Consider the following 11,514-nt stretch of genomic DNA (forward strand, 5'->3'; position numbering starts at 1 on the left):
GTCTATTCCTTCAGCCAACCAAACATCGGAATACAATTCATATTCTATTCCTTACCTATTCCATTCCATGTGGAATAGCATTCCTATTCCCTCCAAATTCATTCCGTGAACCAAACGTGCCGCAATAGTAACAAAATCTACTTACATAAGACAAAGATCATGGGAATCCAAACTGTCTCAATTCTTTTCAAGCTTTGAAGGGACATGATATAAGTTGGTATAAGAATTAATATTTGATGTTGCAAAATCTATGTAACTATTAGTACAGCTTTTCAATTCTATTGACCAGATTGGAAGCAACGAATTTGATTCATTTCCCCTTTATTCCTCCTCAGTAAGCTATAAATACAACCCCTTACCTCAATGCAAATGCACCACAAACACACAAAACCCTCTTCCATCTCTTCTCATCATCATCACTTTCTCAGCCCTGCAAAATGGCTCAGATGGCCAGTGATGCCACTCCTCTTGTCACCCCATCTGCACCTACCACAACTATCAACCCGGTCCACGAAATCATTCCTAAGGCCACCAATCTCAACCCGAGAAGTCTTACTAGTATTACCACCGCTCCTCCTCCTGCCTATCCAGTCCAGCACGTAGCGGTTCCTGCAACCAATACCAACCCGCCTGGCCAAGTGGTCACCCCATTGCAGGCAAAGACCATTCCTGCAGGCCGCGGGGGAATGAGGAAGAGGGGAGACTTTCTTGCCAGCTCCGAGGACACGGCCATGATGGAACACATCAAAGCCACACATGATCTTGATGCGGTCCATTACAAAGTTAAGCCTCTCGTGCACCTCATTGAGGATATAATGCCCCGAGCCAATGCTACCATTCCTGGCTACATACAGGTTGGTACATGCATGTTATTACTTATTAGTCACTCCAATCAAGTCAAAAGTTTAATTAAAGAGTAAATTTACTTATATTTCTTTTAATTTAAACAAATCATATATAGAGTGTTCAAACTCAACCGGCACGCTTAGATGCAATCTTGGAAGAGAAGGTTGTCCATTCTGGTCTTAATGAAGCCATTGAAGCCCTTGCCTACCCAGTACACAGAACATCCACTGAGGTAATTAACTAATTAACTTATCAGCACTGGTAGTTCAGTTGGTTCTTCAATTCAGTGACAGATTTTGAACAAGAACGCAGAATAAGCCTTGGTAACTGCACTGTGAGAGTTAGTTTCATGTACCCTCTTATGGAGTGAATCCTTATAGACACCAGGCACTCGTCCTCACCTAATGGACCGTCGGGATGTGGGCCCCAAGAGACTATTAATTCAATTAGCTTTATAATTTAATTTGATTTTACTTTGCAAACTACTCATAATACTTATAATATAATTGCATGGAAATGTTAAAGATGATTGGTGGATATTCAAACCAAAGAGATGCACACACGACCACCTTATCAGTCCTGAAGCTGCTAGCAAACTTCTGGTGGGACGCAAAGGCGGTGATTGCCTTCACCGCCTTCGCGCAGCAATACGGAGAGTTCAGCCTAGAAGTCCGCCTCTACCCCACCGATCCACTTGCAAAGTCGGTGGCCACCATCAAGCAGATTCCGGACCTCATGGAGAGCTCTGAATCGTCGAGATCTGTGAGTTCTAAGTTCCGGGAAGTCGCCAAACTGGCCGACAAAATGCTCGAGGTTACCCACGACATTATTGCGTTCAAACAGTCTGCCTCGGAGGAGAAAACGCTTAAGGTGAAGTACAAGGTTAACTTGTACAAGGAGCTTACTGAATCCTTGTCGCCGGTGACGGCGGAGCACGAGAATGTTATAGCAAAGGCTGCGTATTATGTTGTCAAAGCTGCTATTACTTGTTCTCTGGTTATCCAAAACGTGTTGGCCGTTGGACGAGAGTACGTAGTGTCTTAAATTACAAGTCAACAGTTTGATCAACTTGACTGGTATTACGTGATTTTTGATGTTATATATATTTTGTTGTGTATAATATAATGTTTCAGTTACTACTCCTCAACTGAAGAAGAGTTGGAGATATCCACCTTGACTCACAAGCTTGGTTACATACATGGTGATCTACAAAAGGAAATGCAAAAATCTACCCAAGAAATAGGTATTTTTAATATACTATATGATAAGATCATCTCAGATTTGGCATGCAAATTAAAATGTATCTTAATATTTGAACAGATACTACAATGTAATAGAGTCAGTAGCATTAAAAAAAAATGTATCTTAATATTAGTTTTGGCATTATTGTTGCAATGCAGGCAAGATAAAGCACACAATCAAACGAAAAATACTTGAAGAAACCTTGGCTAGGACACATATTGATAACAAGTACTCGGCAGAGCTCATCACATGCAGCGAAAATGACCCAACTCCAATCGTTCATGGAACAGGAATTGAAACAAAAAAGGTTTAATTTCATTTAATAACTTACTAAACTAGAGTGATGACCTTGTTTAATTTAGCTAAAGTTCTTGATCTCTGACCTTTATTATCAGCATGCACTACAAGAAAAATGCACATAGACAACACTAGAAAGACAACAGTTTTTAACAAAAGCGTTGTCTTTTGTATAAAAGACAACAGTTTGGTCCAAAACCGTTGTCTTTGATGCAACACTTTTGTCAAAGACAACGGTTTTTACTTAACCGTTGTTGTAAGTGTGTTGTCTTTGTGCATTTTGTGAAAAGACAACACCACAACGACAACGGTTTTTTAAAACCGTTGTCTATGTGCGTTTTTTTTTTTTAAAAAGACAACGGTTTATTAACCGTTGTCGTTGGTGTGTTGTCTTTAAGCGCACTGGAATACACAACACTAGAAAGACAACGGTTGTTTAAAACCGTTGTCTTTGTGCGTTCTTTTTTTTTTTTTAAAGACAACGGTTTTATTTAACTGTTGTCGTTGGTGTGTTGTTTTTAAGCGCACTCGAATACACAACACTACAAAGACAACGGTTTTTAAAAACTGTTGTGTTTGCATACTCTTTTTTATTTAAAGGACAACGGTTTTTTTACCGTTGTCGTTGGTATGTTGTCTTTAAGCGCACTAGAATACACAACACTACAAATACAACGGTTTTTTAAAACCATTGTCTTTGCGCATTATTTTTTTTAAAAGACAACGGTTTTGTTTAACCGTTGTCATTTATGTGTTGTCTTTAAAACACAAAACTACAACGACAACGGTTTTATATAACTGTTATCGTTGCGCGTTCTTTATTTGTTTAAGACAACGGTTTTATTTAACCGTTGTCTTTGGTATGTTGTCTTTAAGCGTATTTGAATACACAACACTACAAAGAAAACGGTTTTTTTATAACTGTTGACTTTGCGCATCATTATTTTATAAAAGATAACAGTTGTATAAAATATAAACAACAATGTTAACAACAAGAATTGAACTTACGACCTTAAACATAGCAAATAAGGTCTAACCAACTAAGCAACACAACCTCTTATTTATAAAAATGCAACATCTGGTATATAACTGAGTTTATAAAATAGGTTAAGGATGCCCATATGAAGAATATAACCTAAGACCTCTAACATAAAAAACTAAGCTAAACCCACAAAGCCACACCAACACTTATGTACTTAAGCACAACATCTAGGATATAACCAATTTGCTTATTTGTTCTCTCTGAGAACCAAGACAATGATTGTATAAAATAAGTTAAAGATGCCACTAGAAAGTATAGAACCCAAAACCTCTAACATAACAAACAAAGCTAAACACACCAAACCACACCAACCCTTGTTTACTAAAGTGTTACACCTTATCATTTACCTATAATTTTGGGCTGGCAGCTTTGATCTCCGGACTCTTTAACAAAGAAATAATACAATTCAAAAGTTAATTTAATAGTTCTATTTTCATTCATATTTAAATATAAAACTATTCACCAAAATTTCAATTTCAATTCATTAAAGTTTTATTTTCATTTACAATTAAGACCAATCTATGAATTCAAAAAAAAAAAAACAAATAATAATTATCAAGTATAAAAATAAAATAATAGAATATATCTATAATATTTTTTTTAAAAAAATTGGGGCCCTGTGCGGTCGCGCCGGTCCGACATGGCCTAGAACGGCCCCGGCGGTGCGGTGTGGTGTTTTGAATGGTGCGGTATGGTGTTATACCTCAGGCTTTATATGTACTATTTTAGACCTAGCACCCTGGGTAATAAAGCTACTATTTCGTACCCATGTTCAATTCTATAACTATATGTCCGGTACTATTTTGGGCCTAGCGCACCCCTCATTCTGTACCTATATATCCGGTACTATTTTGGGCCTAGTGCCCGGATAATAAAGTTACTATTTTCTAACCTCCCCGCTATATACCCGATTTATGGTGGACTCGATCTCTATAAAACCATGAATATACTTATTTAATTTGCTATTATAACTATATATATATATATATATATATATATATATATATATATATATATATATATATATATATATATATATATACTTTTATTTTATATATAAACAACAACAGTTAAAAAATAACCACCCGTGGTCCTAATTCTTTAAAAAAAAAACCCAAGTTTAAAATGACCACGAGACATTTTAAAAGGACCGCTGATAGTTATTTTTTAGAACATGGAAGACCATTGACGGTCATTTAAAACTCAAATGATATATATATATATATATATATATATATATATATATATATATATATATATATATATATACATACATACTTGCATTCAAACGAGGACAAGTACATTATAGAGGACTGTGAGGACAGATGTAGTGTGTGCCATTAGACTGTATGTCTTGTGCATGGTTGAATGTAGTCGTGTGCCGCAGTTTGTATGTCGTGTGCATACATTTGTTAATTAATAGAGTATTAAATTGTGTGCCTAATATTAATTTGTTGTGTGCCCGTTATTTATCCCGCACAATCCTCTATATATTGTTGTCCTCATTTGAACTCAACTATATATATATATATATATAATTTTATTTTTTAATTTTATATGATATACTACATTGATTAAATAAAACTGAAATATAATTTATTATATAACATCATTTTATTATTAGAATTGATCTTATAACTTCAATTATAAAAATTAAAAAAATCCCTCCAAACCTAAATCCAAAACCCTCCAATTTTTTTTTTCATACACTTAAATATTTTACAAATTCCCTCCAAACCTAAACCCTGTACACTTAGAATATTTTACAATTTTCCCCCAAACCTAAATCCAAACCCTTGTTTTCATCGATCACCACTGCACCTCCATCGCCATCATCCGTCGTTGCTGTCAGCCGCATATGATTCAGGCACCGGCACGGAGACGCTCTGAGACGGAGACGGAGACAGAGACGCCACCAACCACGAAGTAGCAGAAAGATTTATAGGCACATCAGCTTATCCGAATTCTAGATCAATCCTATCGATTTTGGTACTTTAACGCTGAATTTGATTATTCCAGCTTCAGTTATGCGATTTTTGCATTTTCCTTGTATTTTGGGGTTAATTTTAGCAATGCGATTTTTCTGCCTGGTATGTGTTATTGAGAAATGGTGTTGTTCAATGTGAGACTTTATGTCTCACAGCTTTTAGGTAAATTTCCCATATATATATTTTTAAAATCCGTCAAGATCCGTCTCATGACTTCATTGCTATAGGTTTTATGTGAGGAATCATTCCAATTTGTGTTTGCATTATCAACATCAAAGAACAGAGCAAACACAGGAAATTGGCATTTACATTTCATTTATAGAGAACACAAAGTTCATTTGTAATGAGAAATTAAAACACAATTGTTTGAGAACAAGGAGTACTTTGACATCTATATTTGTTCAGAACAATTTTTAGAGAAACAGTTTGGCCTACACCATTAATAAATACTTAATATTTCTGTTTAGTGAAGTATTATCTTAACCATAAACTATGGAGATCTTGGATTAAACAAGCTTTATTTGGGTTCACACACTAATTAATTCCTTAGATGTCTTTTGTGTATAAGAAACAAAAATTGGGCAGATATAAACAGTGTCTTTTTTTGCCCCAGATTTTTTTGTGGTAGACTTCTCACTTTACCTATTTGCTATGGCAGATGTTCGATCTTGTACTATGGATATTGCATCTTTACTGTTGCTGCAGGTACATGACTTTATATTTGGGTTTTTAATTTTAATTAATTAATTTTTCAGAACAAATGCAACCACGCATTTATCAATATGACTGATCCTTCATTCATTGTTCCATTTTATCATGTAAGCTTCCCTCTTTCCCTCAGTAAATAATTGATACTGTATTAGTATTTCTCTATGTATCATGTTGCTATGTCTATGTTTAATAGAGAGTTGATCTGACAGGCTTTTAATGGCAAGAAATGGGAAAAGTTCAACAGTGAAAAGGTGGCATCACTTGCATATGTTCGCATCCAGGGAAAAGCTGCCCTTATTGCTCACTTCCAGAATTCTAGCTTGATGAATGAAGATAAGATGTAGTATGCTGAATTGTAGTATGCTATTGGGCTTCATGGCTTACTACTCTATAACCCCATATCAAAAAATATGTAAGCCAATCACAATTGCATTACTATCATACTATGTCTAAATCTGTGTAGTTCATAATGTATTTAAAAATTACTTTGCCTTTGCTTTAAAAATCCATAATTTTGTCTCCAAATTTTGAAAGCTTATAATACTTCACCTCTTTTTAGTTTATTGTATACTGAGAGTATATGTATGTTTGTGAAGCAACGAACCTTGCTGCGTGCATTGCCTTAGATCACTTTACTGGCTCCAAGCTAACTGTCCCCCACCAACAGATGAAAGTAAAATAACAAAGTAAATGAAAGAAAAATAACAAAGTAATTTTGCCTTGAGTGGAGGTCTGCTACTGACTTTGGGTTGATCTTTTGTTGGAAATGATGCCTGAGATATGGAAATAAAGCCCCATGGAGCTGAGGTCTGAACAGAACCGGTGAAGTGGTGAGCAGAGATGAAATCTGAGTTAATTGAGGGAAGCTGATCTAGGATTGGCTCCAATGGAGGAATAAGGAGGTCCACTAAAGTTTGGTGGACTCTTTGGCCTGTCTGGGGTTTTATGGTTGGAAGGGAGATATTTTGGAGGGGTGTTGGAGGTATAAAGAGGGTGGAAACTGAGATGATAAAGCCCTTGGAAGGCAACTGTGCAGGTCTGATCTGCTGAATTGCAGCTGGTTTGAGCTGTTGAAATAAAATTTCCTGGTAGTAGCTGCAATCCAAAGCTCTATGGAGTGGAGGATGTGGTTGCCATGAAGTTGCTTTGATGATAGCACCTTTATAAGCATCAACAAGTTCTCTCATTCTCAATGTTCACTTCTTTCTGTATATGTCTGTGACTTATACTCTAGAAATCTAGATTGATATTTCACATTATATCTCTATTTTGCCTCTTATGTGTGGATTAGCACTTATCATATTCTTTTGCATTTCACAGATAAAACAGAGCTACAATGTGTTCCTAGTAGCTTTGACTCTGTGGAAGAGTATGTTTTTGCATAGGCTGCTTGTGGACTGAACATTAAATTATCGAAGGAAAAGATTGAAGATATTGATGCCGGAGATGTGTACAATGAGTTGGCAGTTGTGGGGTATGCAGAAAACATTTAAAAGTTCTACAAGGAAGCTGAGGTAAACCACCTTCTGTCATTTATACTCTTTGATTAATGAATTTTAGCTTCTTGCATATATATATATATATATATATATATATATATATATATTATTTTTTTTAATAAAATAAAAGACTTTTCGAGACACCTACAATGGAGCAGGTGTCTTAGATAATATTTAATAATAAAATATATATACCTCTATGTATACCTCTATATATGAAACTACCTCTAGATTCGTATTGTTTACTAGGAAACAATAAGAGGAGGTTCTGTTGTAAATTAGGTAGCTATATATAAATGCCTTTCTATTCATGTGTTCCTATATATACAAATTAAAGTGTGCTTAATCTTTGTGGTTTGGTGTTAAGTGCCAAAATCCTGCCTGCCAAAATCCTTATATACAAATTAAAGTGTGCTTGTGGTTTGGTATTGATATTCTTGGTTGCAGTGGCATTATATAGAGGATGCAATGTGTTTTGTTTTGCTTGGGCCTTGAGGAAGAGAAAACTAGAAAGTAGGCAAAGCATGACTGGTAGATTGATAAATGCCATCCATCCCACATGGTAGTTGCTAATTGGGAGCATTTGTATTCATATTAGGAAAGTATTGCCAATGCATTGATTTTACTCTACTTGAATAGACTCTAGTATGCCATTTTAGTGTTTCCTGTCTAGCAAGTTGCCATTTTAGTGTTTCCTGTCTAGCTTTTCTGTACTATAACCTTCCAGATTGGAGAGCTTTCTGAATTATTCCTAACTTATTTTGCATTTCATTGCAAATTATTTATATCTATACTAATTTATTTTCTTACTTTTTACATGTAGTTTCAACAAGTTGATTATGACAAAGCGGTTATTCATCTGGTGCGTTCTGAATGGGCCGATATTCTATCAAGTCATATAGAGTAGGTATGATTTGGACATTAGAACGTTGTGATCATTTGGACTTGAATTGGTTCGTGGAATTGTTTTTTGTGTAGTAGTATTATGACTTGGATGATAATTAGAATTGGTCATGGAAGTCTTTTGACTTGTTATTTTGAACCTTATTAGCTTGTGCACAATTATGTAACTACACTTTGCAACATATGGTGAATGGATAAATTTTTTTTTATATGATTATAATTTAAGCAGGTGAAAAACGGTTAAAAACCGTTGTCTATTTTACAATAGACAACAGTTAGAAACCGTTGACTTTTCTACAAAAGACAACAGTTTATGGGTGTGACAAAAGCGATTTCAACAACACACAATAGACAATAGTTTATAACTGTTGTCTTTTAAAGAAAAGACAACAGTTAAAAACCGTTGTCTATGTACGTGACTTTTAACAACACTGGTTTCAACAACGCTTAATAGACAACGGTTAAAAAATCGTTGTCGTTGGTAGAAAAGACAACGGTTAATAACCGTTGTCTATGTGAGTGACTTTTAACAACACCGGTTTCAACAACACTTAATAGACAACGGTTAAAAAACCATTGTTGTTAGTAGAAAAGACAACGGTTAATAATCGTTGTCTATGTGCGTGACTTTTAACAACACCGGTTTCAACAACACTTAATAGACAACGGTTAAAAAACCGTTGTCGTTGGTAGAAAAGACAACGGTTAATAACCGTTGTCTATGTGCGTGACTTTTAACAACACCGGTTTCAACAACACTTAATAGACAACGGTTAAAAAACTGTTGTCGTTTATAGAAAAGACAACGGTTAATAACCGTTGTCTATGTGCGTTACTTTTAACAACACCGGTTTCAACAACACTTAATAGACAACGGTTGAAAAACCGTTGTCGTTTCTAGAAAAGACAACGGTTATTAACCGTTGTCTATGTGCGTGACTTACAACAACACCGGTTTCAACAACACTTAATAGACAACGGTTAAAAAACCGTTGTTGTTTCTAGAAAAGACAACGGTTAAAAAACCGTTGTCTATGCGCGGGACTTACAACAACACCGGCTTCAACAACAGAAATTATATCCCTACGACAACGGTTATTAACCGTTGTCTATGTGCATTTTTCTTGTAGTGATGGACTTGAGATGTTGAGGAGGAAGTATGTGTTCCTATTGGTATCAGATTTGGACATCCCTAATGAAGTCATCACTATGCTCCGCCATATGTATCTGGAATCAAAGCAAGATCCAAGCAGGGCAGAGAGTCAGTTCGAGATTGTGTGGCTTCCAATTGTGGACCGAAGAGCGCCATGGACCGAGGCTAAGGAGGAGCAATTCAAGCTAGTGAAAGATAGCATGCCGTGGTATTCAGTGTCTCACCCTTCTAAGATTGATGAAGCAGTGTATGGGTATGTGAAGGAAGTATGGGGTTTCACCCACAAACCCTTGTTGGCTGTTGTGGATCCCCAAGGAAAACTAACAAACATCAATGCATTGCCTATGTTTATGATTTGGGGAAGTGTTGCATTCCCCTTCAACAAACTTAAGGAAGAGTCTCTATGGAGTGAAACTTCTTGGAGCATGGCACTGTTAGCTGACTCCATTGACCAAAACCTCTTCACTTGGGTAAGACATTGATTAAATCGTTATGACATTATATTGACCAGGTCCCAAAGACATTTAGATTATGTACCTACAGACAATGTCGTTTTGGACCAGGTTCACAATGCAAGGTGGATCTGGTCCGGTCCATGACATAATTTGTCATATATATTGATTATTTAATTTTCTTGATGCATATGATATAGCTTAATGATGAGAAGTACATATGCTTATATGGAGGAGAAGACATGGAATGGATTCGGAACTTCACAAAGAGGACAAGGTATGTGGCACAACAAGCACGGATCCCTCTAGAAATGCTGTATGTTGGGAAGATGAATGTAAAAGAAAGGATCAGAAGGAACTGCGCAATGATACAGGAGGAGGGGTTGAGCAGCATCCTTCAAGACCCAACTATGATTTGGTTCTTCTGGGAGAGGCTAGAGAGCATGTGGTTCCTCAAAGGAGAAAAAACTATGGCAATGCAAGATGATTCCAGAACTTACATTATCCCTGAAGAGAGCAGGGACCCTATTCTGCAGCAAGTGAAAGCCATCCTCAGCTACGACGGCAGCAATCGAGGGTGGGCGGTGTTTAGCAGAGGGTTGGGTGAAATGACCAAAGGGGAAGGCAGCAATGTGGTAAAAGTGTTGAATAACTATGATAGCTGGAAGCATGAAGTGAGAGATGTGAATGCGTTTATCCCTGCTCTGGATAAACAGCTCCGTGGGCTGTACACTAAGCACCACTGCACCCGCATGGTGGTGCCGGCGGCGGTGGGACACTACCCGGAGACGGTGGCTTGCGTGGAGTGCGGGCGAACCATGGAGAAGTTCTTCATGTATAGTTGCTGTCTGGATGAGTATGAGAATTAAACGCAGATCCTTCATCATTTTGGCTGCGCTGCCACATATTATATACGTTGCAAAATAAAGAATGTGCCAAAGATGCACCAGTGCATTATCTGATTTTTTTTTTTTCATGGTTTTTCCTTTGTTGTTTTTGATCAAATATGCATTTGAGTGAGATAATATATGGTAGTATATTTTAATTAATAAATTGATTTTCTTTAATTTGTACTACATTCTCATTTTGTGGCTTGTGCAATCATGTTACTTAGCAACTTATATGCTCTTTGGCAGCCTCCACCAAAGAATCTTGCAAGTCGGTAGAGAAGATTCAGTTAAAAAAACACACATTAATGCATCAAAAACTGAAAACCAAGAAGCATACCTGTGCAGCCATGGCGGCCTCCACCTTCTTTGATTTTTTTTTTATAAATTGTTTTTTTTTCTTTTAATTTTTAAAAATAATAATTAAAATATTATATATATATATATATATATATATATATATATATTTTACATTATGACATCATATTTAAGGA

The 11,514-nt window shown here is 36.2% G+C and overlaps 1 protein-coding gene and 1 long non-coding RNA gene across 2 annotated transcripts; both read left to right on the plus strand.

Moving 5' to 3' along the window:
• Positions 1-407: 407 nt before the first annotated feature.
• On the plus strand, positions 408-11,179 carry LOC109172004 (protein SIEVE ELEMENT OCCLUSION B-like). The gene is made up of 7 exons (XM_019321126.1): positions 408-854; positions 962-1,078; positions 1,372-1,874; positions 1,980-2,089; positions 2,247-2,396; positions 9,661-10,151; positions 10,334-11,179. Exons 1-7 carry the CDS (start codon positions 438-440, stop codon positions 11,000-11,002), a joined length of 2,457 nt encoding a protein of 818 aa, XP_019176671.1. The 5' UTR covers positions 408-437; the 3' UTR covers positions 11,003-11,179.
• LOC109172006 lies at positions 5,158-7,685 on the plus strand. The gene is made up of 4 exons (XR_002052684.1): positions 5,158-5,416; positions 6,171-6,233; positions 6,336-6,538; positions 7,447-7,685. It is a non-coding gene; the product is annotated as an uncharacterized LOC109172006 (long non-coding RNA).
• Positions 11,180-11,514: the final 335 nt, after the last annotated feature.

This window comes from Ipomoea nil, unplaced genomic scaffold, assembly GCF_001879475.1.
Source record: "Ipomoea nil cultivar Tokyo-kokei standard unplaced genomic scaffold, Asagao_1.1 scaffold0382, whole genome shotgun sequence".
NCBI lineage: Eukaryota > Viridiplantae > Streptophyta > Magnoliopsida > Solanales > Convolvulaceae > Ipomoea > Ipomoea nil.

Bases quoted from the DNA above. Each gene is read 5' to 3' on its own strand.
- LOC109172004 (XM_019321126.1), top strand. From the start codon at position 438: ATGGCTCAGATGGCCAGTGATGCCACTCCTCTTGTCACCCCATCTGCA. The intron at 1,079-1,371 runs GTAATTAACTAA...GAAATGTTAAAG, and splicing joins TACACAGAACATCCACTGAG to ATGATTGGTGGATATTCAAA. The intron at 10,152-10,333 runs GTAAGACATTGA...CATATGATATAG, and splicing joins ACCAAAACCTCTTCACTTGG to CTTAATGATGAGAAGTACAT.